General features: G+C 44.0%; 1 protein-coding gene across 1 annotated transcript in view; it reads right to left on the bottom strand.

The window, feature by feature from the left end:
- The window catches only part of WNT5B (Wnt family member 5B), a 28,818-nt gene extending 6,236 nt beyond the window's left edge, over positions 1 to 22,582 (bottom strand). The window contains exons 1-3 of the mRNA XM_036252056.1: positions 22,462 to 22,582; positions 20,873 to 21,120; positions 15,445 to 15,737 (exon numbers count right to left, since the gene is read on the bottom strand). Coding sequence (XP_036107949.1) covers positions 15,445 to 15,737; positions 20,873 to 21,120; positions 22,462 to 22,538 — 618 coding nt within the window. The 5' untranslated portion in view covers positions 22,539 to 22,582. The remainder of the gene's footprint in view (positions 1 to 15,444; positions 15,738 to 20,872; positions 21,121 to 22,461) is intronic.
- Between the last annotated feature and the right edge of the window lie 384 nt (positions 22,583 to 22,966).

Genomic DNA, 22,966 nt, shown 5'->3' with positions numbered 1-22,966 from the left:
ATGGTAGCTGAATGGATATGAAAACAAGACCCATATGTATGCTATCTACCAGAGACTTACATTAGAGTGAAAGATACACACAGACTAAAACTAAAGAGAGAAAAAGATATTTAATGCAAAAAAAAAGGGAAAAAAAGCTGGGGTAGCAACACTTATATTGCACAAAAAAGACTTTAAAACAAAGGCCATACAAACAGACAAAGAAGCACACTACAATCCAACAAGAGGATATAACCCTTGTAAACATGTATGCACCCAACATAGGAGCACCTTAATATATAAAGCAAATCTTGATAGACATAAGGGACAATTGACAGTAAGACAATCATTGTAGGATTTTAAAACACCCCACTGACATCAATGGCTAGATCTCCCAGACAGAAATTCAACAAAGAAACAGTGGCCTTAAATGACACACTATATCAGATGGATTTAATTAATGTCTTCAGAGCATTTCATCCCAAACCAACAGAATATACATTCTTTTTAACTGCACATGGAACATTTTCAAGGATAGATCACATGTTAGGACATAAAACAAATCTCAATAAATATAAGAAGACTTCAAATCATATCAAACATTTTCTCTGACTATAATGGTATGACAGTAGAAATCATCACAAGAAAAAACTGGAAAACACACAAAGACATGGAGGCTAAATAACATATTACTAAACAACAAATGGATGCCCTGGCAAGTTTGGCTCAGCAGTTAGAGTGTTGGCCTGAGGTCCAGAGAGATCCAGGTTCAGTTCCCGCTAAGGGCACGTACCTCGGTTGCAGTTTGGCCCTGGCCCTGGTTGGGTCGTGTGGGTGGCAGCCACTCGATGTGTACCTTTCATGTCGATGTTTCTCTCTCTCTCTCTTCCTCTTTCTCCCTCCCACTCTGTGAACAAAAAATGAAAAAATGTCCTCGGGTGAGGATAAAAAAAAAAAAAGAAAGAAAGAAAATCTGAATAGACAGATTACAACTAATGAAACTGAAGCAATAATAAAAAATAAAAAATCTCAACAAACAAAGTTCTGGGCTGAAGGATTCACAGGTGAATTTTACCAAACATTCAAAGAAGAATGAACACCTATCCTTCTCAAACTATTTCAAAAAAATTCAAGATGAGGGGTGACTCCCCAGCTCATTTTATGAGACCAGTATTATCCTAATTCCAAAACCAGATAAAGACACTTCAAAGAATGAAAATTAAAGGTCAATACCCTTGATGAACATAGATGCTAATATCCTCAACAAAATATTAGCACACTGGATCTAGAAATACATTAAAAAGATCATACACCATGATCAAGTGGGATTTATTCCAGGGATGCAAAGTTGGTACAATATCTACAAATCAGTAAATGTGAAACAGAATATAAACAAAACGTACCTCAACGTAATAAAGGGCATATATGACAAATCCACTGCCCACATCGTACTCAATGGCAAAAACTAAAAGTGTTTCCCTTAAGATCAGGAACAAGATAGGGATGTCTGCTTTCACCATTCATATTCAAAATAGTACTGGAAGTACTAGTCACAGCAATTAGACAAGAATAAGAAGTAAAAAGTATCCAAATTGGAAAGGAAGAAATAAAACTGTCATTATTTGCAGATGACATGATACAATATATACAGAATCCTAAAGATTCCACCAATATACTACTAGAACTGATGAATGAATTCAGTAAAGTAGCAGGAAACAAAATAAATATCCAGAAATCATTTGCATTTTTATATTCCAATGCATTTTATATATCAGAAAGGGAAACTGCCCTGGGCAGTTTGGCTCAACAGTTAGAGTGTCGGTATGAGGATCAAAGGGTCTTGGGTTTGATTCCCAGTCAAGGGTGTGTACCTGGGTTGCAGGTTCAATCTCCAGCCCTAGTCAGGGTCATGCAGGAGGAGGCAACCAATTAATGTGTCTCTCTCACATCAATGTTTCTCTCTCTCCCTCCCAACCCACCTTCTACTCTACCTAAAACAATCAATGGAAAAAATATCCTGCAGTGAGGATTAACTGAAAAAAAAAGGGGGGGGGGGGATTAGTACACTCTCCCTCCTGGGAGTATATCTGTGCCTTTGTTTACTCCCTCTTCATCCCCCACAAGTGTGCATCTCCTAAACTATAAGGCATCCCACAGACTTGCAACCAGGGGAGCATAGGGCAGCAGTTTGTCCTGGGCTAACCCCCTCAACCTGTCTCCAAGGCCCAGCCAGTAGAAACACAACCTGAGTCTCCTTAACTGCCAGAGACTACCAACTAGCCTGCAGGTGAAGATGAGTCTGAGTGCACTGACCCTCAGGCCCGGCTCATGGTCATCGGTCACTGCATTTGGAGGCTCTGGTGTCAGAGCTGAGAAGGCAGCTGCCTGGGCCCCAGTGCTGAGTCATTAACCCATGCTGCAGAGACTATTTTCTTCTCAAAGCAGTTTTAGCCAGGGGAAAGCAATTACCCCACCTGCTGGACATCCTCTTACCCTGCCCACCTGAGGGATTTTTCATTCAGCTGAGGACTACAACCTGAGGCTCACTAAGTAACTAAGACTAATAGTCACCCTACAGGCAAAGGTTATGGGATAACTAAATCTTTGCCTGGCCTACGACTCTACCCAGAAAAGTAAGACTAGACATTAGAGCTCAACATGGTCCCTTCCATACTCATCCAAACCCAGCAGAGGGAGCCACAATCTGTGGAACACTAATACAGGGAAATTTTGGCAGGCTCCAAACCCTGCTGAGACAGCCAAAATGGTGAAACAAAGAAACAAATCCCAAATGAAAGAACAAGAGAATTCTACAAAAGAAGGGCTAAATGAAATGGAGATAAGCAAGTTATCAGATGTAGAGTTCAGAGTAATGATTATGAGGAAGCTCAACAGCATGAGTAAAGATATTGAAACAATGAAAATCAACCAATTGGAAATGAAAAACCACCAAGTGGAAATAAAGAATGACATAGCAGAAATAAAGAACACATTGTAAGGAATAACCAGCAAATTAGAGGAAGCCAAGGATCAGATCAGCGAACTAGAAGACAGGGTAGAAAAAAAAATCACTCAATCAGAGAACCAAAATAAAACCAGCAATTAAAAACCAGGAGGACAGCTTAAGAGAGCTGTGGGACCATATGAAACATAACATGTGCATCATAGGAGTACCAGAAAAAGAATAAAATAAACAAGGGTTAGAGAATCTATTTGAAGAAATAGTAGCCAAAAATTTCCCTAACTTGGTGAAGGAAAAAGACATACAAGTTCAGAATGCACAGAGAGCCCCAAGCAAGAATAACCCAAAGAGGTCCACACCAAGACACATCACAGTGAAAGGCCAAAAATTAAAGACAAAGAGAAAATCTTAAAGGCAATAAGAGAAAAGCAACAGGTTACTTACAGAGGATTCCCTATAAGGCTATCAGTTGATTTCTCAACAGAAACACTACAGGCCAGAAGGGAATGGCATGAAGTATTCAAGTTAATGAAAAACAAGATTCTGAATCCAAGACTACTCTATCCAGCAGAGCTATCATTCAAAACAGAAAGTGAAATAAAGAGCTTCCCGGACAAAAATGGCTAAGGGAATATATTAGCACAAAACCAGCACTGCAAGAAATGTTAAGAGGACTGCTGTAATAAGCAGAACAAATATATAGAGAAAAAAAAGCCATGGTAAATAAAATGGCAATAAATAAGTATATATCAATAATAACCTTAAATGTAAATGGATTAAATGCTCTGATCAAAAGACACAGAGTAGCTGAATGGATAAGAAAGCATGATTCATATATATGTTGTTTACAAGAGATCCACCTCACACAAAAAATACTCACACAGGTTGAGAGTGAAGGAATGGAAAAAAATTTTCCAAGGAAGTGGAAATGAAAAAAAAAAAGGCTGGGGTAGCAATACTCATACTGATAAAATAGATTTCAAAATGAAGGACCTAACAAGAGACAAAGAAAGCTACTACATAATACCAACAGAAGGATACAACCTTGGTAAACATATATGCACCCAATATAGGAACACCAAAATATATTAAAATACTCTGGAGGACTTCAAAGGAGAAATCAACAGCTATTCAATCATAGCAGGGGACTTCAACATCCCACTGACATCACTAGATAGATCCTCTAGACAAAAAATTAATAAGGAAACAAGACCTCAAATGATGCACTAGATCAGATGGATTTAATAGATATTTATAGAGAATTACACCCCAAAACTTCAAAATACACATTCTTCTCAAGTGCACATGGGACATTCTCAAAGATAGACCACATTTTCGGACCCATACTAAGTCTCCACAAGTTCATGAAGACTGAAAACATATCAAGCATCTTCTCAGATCACAATGGCATAAAACTAGAAATCAATTAAAATAAAAATACTCAAAAACATTCAAACACATGGAGACTAAATAACATGTTATTAAACAATGAATGGGTTACTAAGAAGATCAAGGAAGAAATGAAAAATTTCCTGGAAATCAATGAACATGAACATATAACACAAAATCTATGAAATGCAGCAAAAGCAGTCCTGAGAGGGAAGTTCACAGCACTACAGGCCTACCTCAAGAAACAAGAAAAAATTCTAATAGACTATCTAACCCTACAACTTAAAGAACTAGAATGTAAACAAAAAGAAAAACCCAGAGTAAGTAGAAGAAAAGAAAAAGGAAGGATCAGAGCAGAAATGACATAGAGACTATAAAAAACAATTCAAGAGATTGATGAAACAAAGAGCTGGTTTGAAAAGATAATCAAGATTGATGAACCTTTAGCCAGACTCACCAAGAAACAAAGAGTGAGGACACAAATAAACAAAATCAGAAACAAAAAAGGAAAAGTAACAACTGACACCATGGAAATACAAAGGATTGTTAGAAAATACTATGAACAATTATACACCAACAAATTGGACAACCTAGGCAAAATGGACAAGTTTCTAGAATCACACAGTCTCCCAAAACTGAACCAGGAAGACTCAGAAAACTTAAACAGACCAATAACAACTAAGGAAATGGAAGCTGTAATCAATAAACTCCCAGCAAACAAAAGCCCACGTCTGGACAGCTTCACAGAGAAGTTTTACCAAACATTCAAAGAAGAACTAACACCCATTTTCCTTAAACTATTCCAAAAAATTCAAGAGGAAGGAAGATGTCCAAGCTCTTTTTATGAGGCCAGCACAATTCCAAAACCAGATAAAGACACTACAAAGAAAGAAAACTATAGGCCAATATCCCTGATGAACATAGATGCCAAAATCCTCAACAAAATATTAGCAAATAGTGTCCAGCAATACATTAAAAAAATTATTCACCATGAGTGGGATTACTCCCAGGGATGCAAGGTTGGTACACTATTCACAAATCAATAAATGTGATACACCATATAAACAAAATTAAAGTTAAAAATCATAGGATCATATCAATAGACACTGAAAAGTATTTGACAAATTTCAACACCCATTTCTGATAAAAATGCTCAGCAAAGTGGGAATGGAGATCATATCTCAACATAATAAAGGCCATGTATGAAAAACCTACAGCCAACATCATACTCAATGGGCAAAACTAAAAGCATTTCCCTTACGAACAGGAACAAGACGGGGATAGATACCACCCTTATTTAACATAATACTGGAAGTCTTAGCTACAGCAACTAGACAAGAAGAAAAAATAAAAGGGATCTAAATTGGAAAGGAAGAAGTGAAAGTGAAAGTACATAGAAAACCCTAAAGACTCCATCAAAAATCTACTAGATTTAATAAATGAATTTGGTAAAGTAGTAGGATACAAAATTAACATCAAGAAATCGATAGCACCCAGCTAGTGTGGCTCAGTGGTTGAACATCAACCCATGCACCAAGAGGTCACCGGTTCCATTCCTGGTCAGGGCACATGCCCAGGTTGTGGGCCAGGTCCCCAGTGGGGGGCATGCAGGAGATGGCCAGTTGATGTTCATTCTCATTGATATTTCTTTTTCTCTCTCCCTCTCCCTTCCTCTCTCTCTAAAATTAATAAAGAAAAAAAATTAAAAAAAAAGAAAAAAGAAATTGATAGCATACTTATATACCAATAGTGAACACTCAGAAAGGGAAACTAAAAAAACAATCCCATTTACCATTGCAACAACAAAAAAATAAGATACCTAGCAATAAACTTAACGAAGGAGGCAAATGACGTGTTCTCAGAAAACTACAGGGCATTAAAAAAAGAAATAGAAGAAGATATTAAAGCCCTGGCTGGCTTGGCTCAGCAGTTGGAGAGTCTGCCTGCAGACTGGAGAGACCTGGGTTCAGTTCCTGCTAAGGGCATGTACTGCAATTGCAGTTTGTCCCTGCCCTGGTTGGGGTTGTGTGGGTGACAGCCAGTAGATGTGTCTCTCTCACATCGGTTTCTCTTTCTCTCTTCCTCCCTCTCTCCCTCCCGCTCTACTTGAAGATAAAGGCAAAAAAAAAAAAATGTCCTCGGGTGAGGATAAAAGACAAAAGAAGATATTAAAAAGTGGAAACAGCCCTGGCCGGTTTGGCTCAGCGGTTAGAGCGTCGGCCTGCGGTCCTGAGAGACCTGGGTTCGGTTCCCGCTAAGGGCATGTGCCTCGGTTGCAGTTTGTCCCCGGCCCTGGTTGGTCGTGTGGGTGGCAGCCACTCGATGTGTCCCTTCACGTCGATGTTTCTCTCTCTCTCTCTCTTCCTCTCTCTCCCTCTCGCTCTATCTGAACAAAAATGGAAAAGTGTCCTCGGGTGAGGATGAAAAAAAAAAAAAAAGTGGAAACATATACTATGTTTATGGATTTGAAGAATAAGATCATTAAAATGTCCATACTACCCAAAGCAATCTACAAATTTAATGCAATCCCTTTAAAGTACCAATGGCATATTTCACAGATCTAAAACAAATATACTCCAAAAGTTTATATGGAACCAAATAAGACTCCGAATAGCCATAGCAATCTTGAAAAAGAAGAACAAAGTGGGAGGGATCACAGTACCAGATATCAGGTTAAACTACAAAGCCATTGTAAACAAAACAGCCCGGTACTGGCACAAAACGGGCATATAGATCAATGGAACAAAACAGAGAACCCAGAAATTGACCCAACACAGTATTTGCAATTAATACTCGACAAAGGTGACAAGAGCATACAATAGAGAAAAGACAGTCTTTTCAATAAATGGTGTTGAGATAATTGGACTGGTACACACAAAAAAATAAAACTAGACCACCAACTTACACCGTACACAAGCATAAATTCAATGGATAAAAGATTAAATGTAACGCGTGAAACTATAAAAATCCTAGAAGAAAATGTGGGCAGAAAATCCTCAGACATCATACATAGTGGAATTTTTACTGATACATCGCCTAGGGCAAGAGAAACAAAGGAAAAAATTAATAAATGGGACTACATCAAACTAAAAAGCTTCTGCACAGAAAAAGAAACCAGCATCAAAATGAAAAGGGAACCTACTTTCTGAGAGAACATATTTGCCAATGATACATCAGATAAGGGGTTAATATCCAAAATATACAGAGTGCTCATACAAGTTAACAATAGGAACACAAACAATCCAATTAAAAAATGGGCAGAATACCTGAATAGACATTTCTCCAAACAGGACATACAAATGGCCGGGAGACATATGAAAAAATACTCAACATCTCTAATCATCAGAGAGATGCAAATTAAAACAACTATGAGGTATCACCTCACACCTGTCAGAATGGCCGCCATCAACAAATCATCAAACAACAAGTGTTGGCGAGGGTGTGGAGAAAAGGGGACTCTAGTGCACTGCTGGTGGGAATGCAGACTGGTGCAGCCACTTTGGAGAACAATTTGGTGTTACCTCAAAAAGTTAAAAATGGAACTGCCACTTGACCCAGTGATCCCACTTCTAGGAATATACCCTAAGAAGCCTGAAACACCAATCAGGAAGAATATATGCAGGACTTCCGGTCAAGATGGCGGGTAGGTAAACGCGGTATCGTGTCCTCCCACAACCACATCAAAGCTACAACTAAACTACAGAACCACCATCATTCAAAACCGCCTGAAATCGAGCTGAATGGAAGTCCTACAACTACGGAATTAAAACAGCAGCCACATCGAGACTGGTAGGAGGGCCGGAGGGGACGGGCTGGTCCCACACCCACGTGTGGCGGATAAAAATCAGGAGGACACCTCAGCTGGGAAGGTCCTCCCTGAGGACTGAGGGGTCCCCATCCCACACCAGGTACCCTGCTCAGGGTTCCAGTGCCAGGAAGAAAATCCCCATAACTTCTGGCTGGAAAAACCAGCGGGAACTGAGGCTCAGGGAGGCTGAAGCGGCTGGAGCCCCAGGCAGCTCCTTAAAGGGCCCGCGCACGGACTTATCGGACTCTCTCCCTCTGAGCTTGGAGGGGAGGCAGCTCGAGGGGCACCAGAGACATACAGGGAAGAACTGAGCTGTTTGGCACTGGAGCGAGGGCTGGAGAGGGGGCTTTCTCCAGACAAACGTGCTGTCAGAGGCCTTTGTTCCTTTGGTGAGCCCTTCCCTGGGGCGGCAGACAGAAGCCATATCTGGGACTCCAGCAACCTGGCTCACACTGGTAGCCCCGCCCTGGTGACTCCGTGAGGCCCCGCCCCACCCAACTTTCAGGCCCACCCAAGCTGTTGCCAGTTGCTTAACCATAGAATTGGCCTGTCTTGGATCCTGCTTCAGGTTTTCCTAAATTCTTTCAAACAAGCAGCATCTCGTCTCAGCTAGTCGGATACCTCTCCTTAAGTAATACATAGAAACAAACACAGGGAGATAGCCAAAATGAGGAGACAAAGAAATAGGTCCCAAATGAAAGAACAGAACAAAACACCAGGAAAAGAATTAAGCGAAATGGAGATAAGCAACCTAACAGATGCTGAGTTCAAACTACTGCTTATAAGGATGCTCAATGAACTTAGTGAGAACCTCAGCGAACTTAATGAGGGCCTCAAGAGCATAAAAAAGGACCAGTCAGAAACCAAGGATGCACAGTCAGAAATGAAGGAGGCACTAACTGAAATAAAGAATAATTTACACAGATTCATTAGTAGAGTACGTAAAGCCAAGAAGCAAACCATCGATTTGGAATATAAGAAAGCAAAAAACACCCAATCAGAACAGCAAAAAGAAAAAAGAATCCAAAAAAATGAGGAGAGTGTAAGGAGCCTCTGGGACAACTTCAAGTGTACCAACATTTCCATCTTAGAGGTGCCAGAAGGAGAAGAGAGAGGATAAGAAATTGAAAACCCATTTGGGAAAATAATGACAGAAAACTTCCCTAACTTGGTGAAGGGTACAGACATACAAGTCCAGGAAGCACAGAGTCCCAAACAAGATGAACTCCAAGAGGCCCACACCAAGACACATCATCGTCAAAATGCAAAAGGTTCAAAACAAAGAGAGAATCTTAAAAGCAGAAAGAGAAACGCAGTTAGTTACCTACAAGGGAGTTCCCATAAGACTGTCAAATGATTTCTCAAAAGAAACTTTGCAGGCCAGAAGGGAGTGGCAAGAAATATTCAGAGTGATGAAAAGCAAGAACCTACAACCAAGATTACTCTATCCTGCAAAGCTGTCATTTAGAATCGATGGCCATATAAAGAGTTTCCCAGACAAGAAAAAGTTAAAGGAGTTCATCACCACCAAACCATTATTATATGGAATGTTGAAGGGTCTTTTTGAAGAAAAAGATAAAATATATGAACAAACAAAAGGGCAGTAAATACATATCTATCAACGATGGAATCTACAAACAAAATGAACAGGCAGAACAGAAACATTCTCATAGATACAGAGAACATTTTGTTGGTTGCCAGATGGGAGGGGGTTTGGGGGAATGGGTGGAAAAGGTGAAAGGATTAAGAAGTACAAATTCAAAAGGAGAAACATCTGTAACAAAAATAAAATTTAAAAAAAAAAAAAAGAAAGTTCACTCAGCTCCTGCTACCACCCTCCATTCCAGTTTCCAACATGGGGCATGCGGTTGAGCCAGGGAACAGGTATCATTCTGACCTCTTCCAGACCCCATGTGACTCCACCGTCTGTCTCTAATCTGAATCACTGACCCTCAACAACATGCCTTCAGGCAGTCAACCAATGGATACCTGGGGGATCCTGAGACCTAACACAGACATCTCTGAATCTCAAGATTGGCTCATGCAGGACTCCTGCTACAGAAGATATTCAAAGGGAAATAACCAAGAGGGAAAAGAGCCATGTGGTGTGGGAATGAGGGTTCTTAGAAAATTCCTAAGAAGAAGTTTAGGAAGCTGAGTCACTATCTAGACAATGGGCAAAAGAACTAATCTTTGGAAAATAAATTGCATCATGCCCCTCTGGCTTAAAAACTGTCTGTAACTTTCTGTTTCATCTGAAATAAAACTGAAAGACCTGGCAAAAAAAAAAGAAGTACAAATTCGTTGCTAGACTGACAAACCTCAAAGGGAATGGAGCTGGGGGGTGGGAAGAAATAAACCAATGAACTTATATGCATAACCAATGGACACAGACAACAGTGTGGGAAAAGGCAGGAGGGATGCAGAAGGGGGAGGAGGGCATCAATGGGGGAAAAATGAGGAACATCTGTAATACATTCAACAATAAAGATAAATAAAAAATAAAAATAAATAATATATGCACCCCTATATTCACAGCAATGCCATTCACAACAGCTAAGATCTGGAAACAGCCCAAGTGTCCATCAGTAGATGAGTGGATAGAAAGCTGTGGTACATTTACACAATGGAATACTATGCAACTGTAAGGAAGAAAGATCTCTTACCTTTTGAAACAACATGGTGGGACCTGGAGAGTATAAAGCTGAGTGAAATAAGCTAATCAGAGAAAGACAAGTACCACATGATCTCACTTATTTATGGAACATCATGAACTAAATAATCTGTCGATCAAAAGAGATCCAGAGTCATGGAAGTAAGGAACAGATTAACAAACCTCAGAGGGATGGGGGGTGAGAGGGGTGGGAAGAAATAAACCAAAGAACTTACATGCGTATATGCACAACCAATCGACACAGACATTAGGTTGGGGAAAGCAGGAGGGTCTGTGAGCAGGGAGGAGGGCGTCAATGGAGGGGGAAAGAGGGGCATGTGTAATACTTTCAACAATAAAAATAAATAAAAATTCTAGAAGAAAACTTAGGCAGTAAAATCTCGGACATTTCTCATAGCAATATTTTTTCTGATATATCTTCTCAGGCAAGGGAAACAAAAGAAAAAAATAAATGGGACTACATCAAACCAAAAAGTTTTTGCACAGCAAAGGAAACCATCAACAAAATGAAAAAACAACCTACTGAATGGGAAAACATATTTGTCAATGATACATCTGATAAGGATTTAATATCCAAAATTTATAAAACTCAATGCCAAAAAAGCACACAATCCAACTAAAAATAGGCAAAGGACCTGAATAGACACTTCTCCAAAGAGGACATACAGATGGCCAATAGACATATGAAGAGATGCTTAATGTCACTAACCATCAGAAAAATGCAAATTAAAACCACAATGAGATATCAATTCACACCTGTCAGAATGGCTATCATCCATAAATCAACAAACAAGTGTTGGCGAGGATGTGGAGAAAAAGAACCCTTGTGCACTGTTGGTGGGAATGCAGACTGGTGCAGCCACTGTGGAAATCAGTATGGAGTTACCTCAAAAAATTAAAAATGGTACTGCCGTATGACCCAGCAATTCCACTTCTGGAAATATATTTGAAGAAACCTGAAACATTCATTTGAAAAAAACATAGGCACCCCTATGTCCTTTCCAGCATTATTTGTAATAGCCAAGATTTGGAAGCAACCCAAGTGTTCAGTAGATGAGTGGATAAAAAAAACTGTGGTACATTTACACAATGGAATACTACTCATCTGTTAAAAAGAAAGAAGGAAAGCTTACTCTTTGCTACAGCATGGATGGACCTGGAGAGCATTATGCTAAGTGAAATGAGCCAGTCAGAGAAAGACAAGTACCATATGATTTCACTCATATATGGAGTCTAATGAACAAAATAAAGTAACAAGCAAAATAGAAACAGACTCATAGATAGAGAACAGACTAACAGCTGTCAGAGGGGAGGGGGGCTGGATGAAAATGGTAAAGGGATTAAGTCAAAAAGAACCACCAAAAACTCACAGACACAGACAATAGTCTGATGATTACCAGAGGGAGAGGGGTATGGGGGGGTAGAATAGGGTATAGGGGGATAAATGGTGATAGAAGGAGACTTGACTTTGGGTGGTGAACACACAATGCAATACACAGATGATGTATTACAGAACTGCACACTTGAAACCTATATAATTTTATTAACCAACGCCATCCCAGTAACCCCATTAAAATCCCAGCCTGGAGCAGACAGAGGCGAAGGGAGAGATAAAGGGCTAGGGAAGAGGTGTGGACCTGGAGGAAGGAGGCCAAAGATAGGGAGACAGCGGGAATGTGAGGGGATGTGAGTCAAGGATGGCAGATGTGGCAGATGGGCCAAGATAAGGGCCCAGAAGAAACAAACAAACAATTAAGGGCAATAAAATGAGGAGCCAGCAGAAGTGGGGTCAAGACTGTGGCTGAAATGAGCCCCGATTAGGATGAATGCCTAGTCACCTCCACATCTGTCACAATGCCGAGGGGCAGCTCAGAGCAGAGACAGGAAACAGCCCTCCATGAATTTGACCTCAGCTAGAAAGAATATGGGAACTTTCATCTGCCTATGCACATGCGCATGCACGGGGACCCCTGTCTTCAGAGACCCTCAGCCTGGGAGATGAGGTGGAGCATGGCATACCTCAGGAAAAGTACAAAGGGTCTCCTGCAGTTCCCATGCAGAGACTGCTACCTAGGGGGTAGGAAAGATTTGAAGGAGTAGGTGGTGTTATACTGGGATCTTGAAAAATGGATAAAATTTGGGCATTTGGGAGATAAAGTGAAGATCTTAATGTTTTTCACCAATCTCTCTCCTGTCATAAACACCCAAAGACTGCCTGGCAGACTGCTAAACAGAAAGGAGTCCTGGAGACAAAGACCATCCCACAAATGCCCTGAGTGGACAGTCACCAAAGACAGTACGGGTCTCTCTGCCCTGGTTTATACCATAACAACTACAGTTCAGAGCATCAACCACTACCTCTTAGACCATCACAGATCAATACCACCACCCCCCCCTCCGACACACACATATGTGGCTAAAAGAAATTGGCTTTGGGATATGTAACATCCCAAGGAAGACACTGGGCAAGTGATTAATTCTAATTTCTATCTGACATCACACTATGGGTAATGCTAAGTCTACACACGTGTACCATGTTCTACCAAGACACATCATAAGATCCCGATTCATGTAAAACATTTCTAATCTCATTTAATTGCTATGTACTCCTATGAAACATGACTTATTTTTTCTTTCATTTAAAAAACAATTTTTTCCTTTATTGATTTTACAGAGAGAAGAAATGAGAGGGAGAGAGAGATAGAAACATTGATGAGAAAGAACACTGATTGGCCGCCTCCTGCATGGCCCCCACTGGGGATTTGGCCCATAACCTGGGCATGTGCCCTGACCGGGAATTGAACTGGGCCCTCTCAATTCATGGGATGACACTCAATCCACTGAGCCACACCGGCCAGACCATGATTTATTTTTTAATTGATACATAAACACATTTTTAGAAATGTATTCATAACCTGTTACCAAATCACTAATGAACCAACATTAAATTTCTGGATTTATTTCTTGTCAAGAAACCTCTGCTCTCATTTTTTAATTAGTTTGCCTTTGCTCTCACTAAAGTACCTGGCCCGGGAGAGCCCCCCATTTCCTGGGGTGGAGGCCTCACAGAGCAGCGAAGGGAAAAGGAGTCCAGAGCAAGTGCCCAGAGGCGGGTCTTCGCGAACAGGTGCAGGCCGAGCAGGCACGTGCTCCCCGTGAAGCCTAACGCTGCTGCCCAGGCATGCTCTGCACGTACAATAGAGCAAGCTCACCTTAAAACCTCCAGGTTAGTTTCTTCTGAAATTGAGGCTCAGAGACCGTTGTCGTATCTCACAAGTGACCAGTGAGACTGTCTACTTGAGCCTTCAAAGAACGGTTTGTCGCCCCGGCCAGTTTGGCTCAGCGGTTAGAGCATTGGCCTGCGATCCAGAGAGACCCAGGTTCAGTTCCCGCTAAGGGCATGTACCTCGGTTGCAGTTTGTCCCCGGCCCTGGTTGGTCGTGCGGGTGGCAGCCACTCGATGTGTCCCTTTCACATCGATGTTTCTCTCTCTCTCTCTCTTCCTCTCTTTCCCTCCCACTCTATCTGAACAAAAAATGGAAAAGTGTCCTCGGGTGAGGATAAAAAAAATAAAAATAAAAAAAGAACGGTTTGTCTTTCATACTCCCACTTTCATTTAGAACTCCCCGCACACAAGTGTGTTTGCCATCAGACCTAAATAACCTTCTGGACTGGGTTTCTGGAGTGTATGACAGCAGCTCCTAAGTCAGTGCTGCTTTTACCTGAGCCTTTAAGAAATCATAAGTCCTGGCCCTAGTCCTAGCCAGTGTGGCTCAGTAGATTGGAACGTCATCCTGTGCACCAAGGGTTGGCAGGTTCGATTCCTCATTGGGGCACATACTCAGGTTACAGATTCAATCCCCAGTCAGGGTGTGCGTGGGTGACAGCTGATCAATGTTTCTCTCAAAAAAAAAAAAAAAAAAAAAATCAGTAAAATAAATAAATAAAAGAAATCACAAATCCTAGACTAAGCCTAGTAGCCTAAACTTCCAATCATCCTATCTGTTCAAATTACAGAGGAGGGGCAGCCAAGACAAGAACTCTACTCCTTATGTCTGCAATTCTGATCACAAGACTGTACCCAAGTCTTACAGGGACAGATGTCCTGTGGAGAAATAAATAGGGTTAAAAAAATGACAAGTGCATGTGCCCACTGGGAAAAGAAGCCTTTTGAGAGGGCCTAGTTCAATAATGGAAGCATCCAGGTCAGCAGCTGTAGCTAAGAATCTCTCTAAGCAGGCCAACTACAGTCCACTTCGCACTGTGACTTTCACAGCTTCACTCTATCGCGTTTTTTTCAAATATGTTCACATTAAAAAGTCGATCGAGACAGTGAAAACGATACAGCGTGCGCTCGGTTGTCTGAGTCAATTATACAACCCTGTATTACAATTACAATTAAATTAAAATTACAGTACGTGTGGACTGTAGGCCTATGTATTCGAGCACCCCAGGAATCCTTCAACACCAGGTGCAACCGCTAGAGTCTGGAACAAATTAACCGCGATAGACGAGGGACGACTGTAACCCTTCCTCCGTGGCCAGGTCACGGCTCAGAGCTCAGCCCGGGGGGCAGCCCCGTTGGTCTTGGTTGGGAGGAGGAATGGGGGTGGGGGAGGAGGTCCAGCTCACCCTTCGACCCGCCTCGTTGTTCTGCAGGTTCATAAGCACCCTGCCCTGCTCCTCCGATCCCTTGGCAAAGTTCTTCTCCCGCTCCTGGGCATCCACAAACTCCTTAGCAAACCGGTAGCCGTACTCCACGTTGTCCCCACAGCCGCCCCACAGCCAGTCCCGGGGAAGGTCCTTAGGTCGCGTTGTCCTGCTGCAGCCACAGGTGGACAGCTCACCCTCTCGGCAAGCCCGGCTGATGGCGTTCACCACCCCCGCAGCACTCACGGCATAGGTGAAGGCCGTCTCCCGGCTCCCTGCAAGACAAGGCAAGACAGGTGGTCACCCCTCCCGTGGAGGCTTTCCTTCCCTCTGCCTCCTCCAGACCCGTAACACTCCCAGGAAGGGAAACAGTGGCAGGAGGTAGTGCCTTTCACTCGATAATGAACTGCAAGCTGCCTCCTCTGCCCGCCCTGTGGACATACCAAACAGAGTGATTCCCTCCAGCCCTTGGCTTACACTATCATCCATTCCAGAAGTTTACATAACCAGGGGATTCCCAGGAGGCAGACCTAGGTGCAGTGAGAGTGGACATTGAGGAACTTAGGAAACACATGAGACCAACAGAATGAGACTGAACAGAAATCATGGGACTAATAACAGGACTCTATCCTTACAAACATCTATCCCTCACAAATGCCAATTTTTCACTCTATGAGTCACACATCTGTCTTTTTTCTTATCCTCACCAAGGATATTTTTCCATTGATTTCCAGATAGAGTGGGAGGGAAGGAGTGAGAGAGAGAGAGAAACATCGATGTAAGAGAGACACATCGACTGGCTACCTCCCGCACGACCCAACCAGGTACAGAGCTAGGGATTGAACCACAACCGAAGTACATGCTCTTGACTTGAATTGAACCCATAACTCTTTGGTCCACAGGCTGACGCTCTAATTGCTGAGCCAAACTAGCCAGGGCACATCTGCCTTTTTATTGCTCTACCATTGAGGCCAGGAGTAAGAAGTAAACTAGAATTACACCATCCAAAATCATCCAAGCTGTCTCTTGGTCTTCCATAGGGTCCACACTGCCTCCCAACTCTAGAACACTGGGAACCCCCATCTATGGGACACTCAACAGGGTCTCTCCAAATATCCACATCATTTCTAGTAGAAAAGCTGAACTGTGTTCCTCTATTGTTTCAGTGAACCACTTAAAAACTCACATGATATATGCTCTAATTCAATAAAAACATTTATTAAAAATAATAGTCACCAGGGAAATGCAAATCAATATCACAATGATGTCCAGCCTGTGTGGCTCAGTGGTTGAGCATCAACTCAGGCACCAAGTGGTCACTGATTCGATTCCCAGTCAGGGCACATGCCTGGGTTGTGGGCCCGATCCTCAGTGGGGGGCATGCAGGAGGCGGCCAATCATGTTCTCTTTCATCGATGTTTCTATCTCTCTCTCCCTCTCTCTCTCTAACATCAATAAAGAAAAAAATCACAATGAGACACCACTTCACACGCATGAGGATAGCTATCATCAAAGTGACAACTAACAAGTTGAGGAGGACAGAGAAAAACCGGAACCCTCATGTGCTGCTGGTAGGAACGTTCAATGGTACAGCTGCTTTGAAAACAATGTGGCAGCTCCTCAAATGGTTAAACATAGAATGACCATATGATCCTGCAATTCCACTCCTAAAAATATATCCAAGATAAAGGAAAACATTTGTCTACACAAAAACATACACATGAATGTTCATGGTAGCATTATTCTTAATAGCCAAAAAGTAGAAACAACCCATTTTGTCCCTCAGTGGGTAAATGGGTAAACAAAAGGTGGTATTCCATGGAATGAAATATTATTCGGCCATAGAAAGGAATAAAGTACGGCTACATGCTACAACATGGATGAACCTTGAAATTATCATGCTAAGTGAACCATTCAGCATTTTGTATCTCTACTGAACCTAATTTTTAAAAAAAAAATGCCACATATTGTATGATCCCATTTATATGAAAAGTCCATAATATGAAAATTCATAAAGATACAAAGATTCATGCTTACCTAGGGTTTGGGGAGGAGGAAGGAGAAATGAAGAGTGACCCCTAGTGAGTTTGCAGTTTCTTTTTTTATTAATTTTTTTTTTATATTCTTTCTTTTTTTTTAAATTTCTATTGTATTTTTTTTTTAATCCTCACCCGAGGACATTTTTTTTTAGATATTTTGTTCAGATAGAGTGGGAGGGAGGGAGAGAGAGAAACATCGACATGAAAAGGACACATCGAGTGGCTGCCACCCACACGACCAAACCAGGGCCGGGGACAAACTGCAACCGAGGTACGTGTCCTTAGTGGGAACCGAACCCGGGTCTCTCTGTACCGCAGGCCGACGCTCTAACCGCTGAGCCAAACCAGCCAGGGCGCAAATCAGTTTTTCTTAATTAACCAGGGCTCAGCTTCTGGTCGGGTGTGGACTAGGAGCAGCCCGAGAAAAACCCAGATGATCCAGGAAGTCAGACTCATGATTCAGCCATCAGACTTGACATCTGAGTCAGTGCTGAGCCAGAGACCAGGGTCTATCTGGTCTAGGGGAGTCAGACTATGAGCGTGAGCTCCCAGGACAGGAAGATGGTTAAGGGACTCTTACTCATGTCTGAGAAGTCTTCCTACAGTGGGGCCTCAGCCCCCTGACCTGGCGTCCTGGGGCAGGAAGGAGACTCAAGCTGCAGCCCAGAGCCACACTCCAGCCCCCGGGAGCATTTCTATCACAGCATTCCTCGGACCAGTGGGCTGGGTTCTCAAGGCAACCCATTCCCTCCTTTCTTAATGACTCTAATCACCAGGACAGTCTTGTATTGAGCTGAAACAGGCCTCCCTATAACTTCTGCCTGCTGGAGATACACCATCTGATCCCTTTTCCATATGACAGCCCTTCAGCATTTCAAAACAACTAAGATGCCTTTATGTGTTCTCTTTGCCAAGCTACATATGTCTAATTTCTTCTTCCATTCTTTTTTTTTTTATCCTCACCCAAGGACATTTTTCATTTTTTGTTCAGATAGAGTGGGAGGGAGAGAGAGGAAGAGAGAGAGAGAGAGAAACATCGATGTGAAAGGGACACATCAAGTGGTTGCCACCCGCACGACCAACCAGGTCCGGGGACAAACTGCAACCGAGGTACGCGCCCTTAGCGGGAACCGAACCCGGGTCTCTCGGGACCGCAGGCCAACGCTCTAACCGCTGAGCCAAACTGGCCAGGGCTCTTCTTCCATTCTTTAGCAAACATGTTTTTCAGAGCTGAATCACCCCTCTCAGAATTGCCTTTTAAAATAATGTACCTGCAGCTGAATGTACTATTGCAGACATGCGCTCTGATGGTCCTTGCCCATCAGCATGGTTTGGGATCCCACTCGAGTGAATTAGCTGTCTCTGCGGACATCTGTAGGTCCTGAGAGTAGGTGGCTCTGCCTTCGTGGGCAGCCTCTGGGTCTCTGGTAATCTTGGGAAGCACAGGCTACTAGAGCTACTCTCAGCAAGCAAGAGATTACTTGGGGCTTCCGGACGGATAAGCAAGGTGGAGTGGGGCAGGGTCTCTCTATAGGAAGCAATTCAGAGTGGAAACTGAAACCATCTAAGGAAAAAGGCTATTAAAGCAGCAGCTCCTGGAGATACTGGAGAGACCTTACTCTAGGAGGACAACAGGAGCAGCAGGACAATATCATGCCCTCTCTTCCAGCTGCCAGGAAGGGGCCTCCAGGCTCCTCCGGGTGGAGAGTGGGTGAGGTGCCAGTGGCTCCCTCTGAGCGGCTCTGCTGCCCTTTGGCGGTGGACTCGTGCAGCTGTGTCAGAGAAGGAAGGACCCTTGTGGAAGTCACACACAAGTCAGCAGTGAGAGGCGCCAGAGCTATCTGGACCCAGGGGGAGGAATGGAGGACAGCTTCCCAGGTAGCATAAGCCTGCAGGGAAGCTACAACAAGGAACGGTGAGCATAAGACGAACAGGAGGGTTCCATTTACAGGGTTTTCTTTCATATTCTACCATGCAAACCTGCATCCAGCAGAGCTTCTATTCCTGCCAACGCTTTTCCTTCTAAAGCAAAGCCTCACTTTTGGCCTTCACTCAAACCAAACCACACATGGAAAGGATCTAGCTCACATCAGGCATACATTAGCCTATTCCCTTAACATGATTAGTGCATGCCTCTGTCTATACCTGGGCCACCCTTGTGTCCTCACCAGAAACCCAGGGCAGAGGGTACTGCTGACCAAGACCTTCACCAGGAAGAAGGGACAAATCCTAAGTATATTTGAGAAGAATTGATAAATTATTTCCGAATGCCACTTAACCCTCAAATCCATTCTCTCGAGAAAGTTGCCCAGTAAGGCTGTCATGGGAACACATGATCGTTCCTTTTATGACTCTCGAGTTGACACCGAAGGAAGAGAGAAGCGAGGGTCAAAGCGTACTTTCCCCTGGTCCTTACTTCTCAACGTGGGGCAGGGGGAGGCAGGGGAAAGAGGTCAGGAGAGGGAGGGGCCTTCCAAGTATCCATAACAGAGGAGAACAGAGTCGCAACTCCCATCTCCCCTGCTGCCAAAATCATTCTTCGGGAAAACCCCAGCCTTGGGTAACTCCAGAATGTCTTTTGAGGGGAAGCTGTTCTGAGAGAATGTGAAACAGGGACTTCGTTTTTTTAACACCTTCCTTTTATGGCCCTGGGGATAAGACCCAGTAGAAAAGGGCCGGATTTCTCAATTTCTTGCCAGGGAGAGGAGAATTACATTTCAAAAGGACCTAAAACAATTAGACCCCAGATCACACCTCCATCTAAGCAATAGGGTAGCCAAAGAATCCTAGACCGGGAGTGGGAGAGGGGAGAGAACAGGACTCTGGGAAGTGGCTCTCTCATCTTTCTTCGGTCTGTCCCCTTCCCCCACTCTCTCTCACACACCCCTTTTCAAATGAAAAAGCCAGGACTGGATCTGGGTTGGGTTAATGGCAGCTATCACCAATTTGGCCCAAAGTTTCCTTCCCTCTCAGGGTCCAAGTGGAAGAGGCAAAAAGCCTACAGACATTCAGGGCAAGGCTCTCAAAGGAGGCCCTTGTGCTCAGTGAGACAAAGGGCACTGCTGGTGGGCGGGTTTCCTAATTCACTCTAACTCGACTCAGATGCTCTGAGCCTGTCCCAGTGAGTCACGCAGGCTGCCCCAGACAGAGCGAAGCTGGGAGCAGAGGGCTCGCTGAGCACTGAGCTGTGTGGCTAGCACACCTGAGACTGCTGTCTCTGTGCACCTTCCTCTCCCGTGCAGGCCAATTCCAAGCCTAAGCCTTGAGACACTCAGGGGGGCTCTCTCTGCCCCCGTCCCGAGAGAGCATGCTTGCACCCTGGCCAGGTGAGCACAGCTCCTTCAACCAGGCCCTGCCTGGTGGCCGCTTACCTATCTTCATGACCCTCCCAAAGACAGACGCTTCGTCCACCGTGCTGCAGTTCCACCGCCTCTGCCGGAACTGGTACTGGCACTCCTTGATGCCCGTCTTGGCTCCTTCCCCTATGTAGGCCATGTGCTCCTGGTACAACTGGCACAGCTTTCTCTGGCCAGGGGAGAGCCCAGGAAGCTGGCTGCACACAGGCTGGGCACCGATGATGAACATCTCAGGTCTCTGCACCGGGTTCATAGCCAATGACCTACAGGAGCAATTCAGAAAGGGGAAGGGAGTGAGCACATGCCAGGGTGCAGCGTAGGTCATTCATTCAACACGTTTATCGTGTGCCGTCTGTGAATAAGGCCTGGCACTAAGGGCTAGGAAAGGAACATTGGGGAAACTGAGGCACAAACCCATGACATGTGAGACATGCCTGAGCTTCCGGATCCAGAGTGATCGGATGGGGGAAGAGCTCTTACAGCTGGGGAGAAGCTTTTATAAGGAGATGGCCCGAGTGGGAGCTGGGTCTTAGAGAGTGTGGGGCAAGAGGAGAACGAGACAGAGAGCGCAGGCTACTCATTTGAGGCAGAGGGCAAAAAGAGCCAAACCCCAACAGGAGAGCACATGACTTACTCAGGGATTAGGAGTGACTGGTTCACTTTGGCTCAAGCGCAGGATATGTGATAGAAAGCAGTCAATTCCCTTAAATAGAACTTCCCCTTATGCCTTTAAAACCGAATCCAATTTACACGCATGGCAATATATTCTAAATGTTTTCACTTCCATATCTGACCCGCACATCCCCTAACCCACTCTTATCACTTCAAAAGCCCTTCCTTGAGCTCATCACTCACCAGGCACAATAAAGTGTTGTTAGATGAGACAGCTGTACATTTGCCATCTGAGCAAACTTGTGAGCTGGGCACAGACCGTGCCTCTCATGTTGACTTGGCAATGACAATAGTCTTACAAGCACAAGAAGAAAGCCACACATGGTTCTGCAAACCCTCATCTGGTCTTCAGACTTATGAAATTGGAATTCTTCTCTCCTTGCCCCCACCAGCAAATAACAATAATCATCATAAATCAACATTCTTTTTTTTTTTAATCCTCACCCGAGGACATTTTTGCATTTATCTTCAGATAGAGTGGGAGGGAGAGAGGGAGGAACAGAGAGAGGGAGAAACATCCATGTGAGAGAGACACATCGAGTGGCTGCCACCCACATGACCCCAACCAGGGCCAGGAACAAACTGCAACCGAGGTACGTGCCCTTAGCGGGAACCAAACCTGGGACTCTCTGGTCCGCGGACTGACGCTCTATCCACTGATCCAAACCGGCCAGGGCTAAATCAATATTCTTACCCATGCAATAGCAACAAGAGATATTTTCAACTACCCATAGGGATGGAGGAAGAGCCAGGAAAAGGGGAACGCAGACAGGATCAGAGAAAAAGGGCTGTGCTAGGTTTCCTGGGATAAAAAAGGCCCTTAGGATTCCTACGAATGAAGGAATTATCATGACCCATGGTGACCTGCTCCACATTTCAAGTACCAAAGGAGACATAGGTTGCAGAGTAGGACTCCAGCCCCTCTCACTCACCACCAGGAGCTGGCTTCGGCTGGGAGCTGAGCCCAACTGGAGAGCAGCGCAGCAGCGAACAGCAGCAGGCCGGGCATGGTCGGCCTCAGCCCTCCCCAGGGTCCCAGGAAGAGCCCTGGGACTGCCAGCTTCCAAAACTGGGCTCCCTGAGAAAACAGAAAAGGAGGGAGAATCATTGTGGAAATGCAACAGTTTGGGGACCACCAGGATACAGGGGAGTGAGCTCCGGGGTGCATCGAATGTCACTTTCTCCCAGAGAAATTCAGCCTCTTTCCGACCTCCAGCTCCTCCTGCTCATCTCACATAGAGTTGCCTTGATGTCTCTTACCCCAAACTGTGAAGACCCCACTCGAGGCCTAATTCGGAAGGAAACAATGAGCTGAGACACTAGGCGAGAGAAGTGAGAACAGGGCACTTCAAGGGCAGAGCGCCTTGGCAGCCGTCAGGAGGACCTGAGGCTCTGCAGCGCACACCTGCCCGACCGGACGCCAGGGCCCCGCCGCCC

This window comes from Molossus molossus, unplaced genomic scaffold (genome assembly GCF_014108415.1).
Source record: "Molossus molossus isolate mMolMol1 unplaced genomic scaffold, mMolMol1.p scaffold_m16_p_10, whole genome shotgun sequence".
Lineage (NCBI taxonomy): Eukaryota > Metazoa > Chordata > Mammalia > Chiroptera > Molossidae > Molossus > Molossus molossus.
Note: the sequence above shows the minus strand (reverse complement) of the source record. Positions and strands in the feature narration are given on the sequence as shown.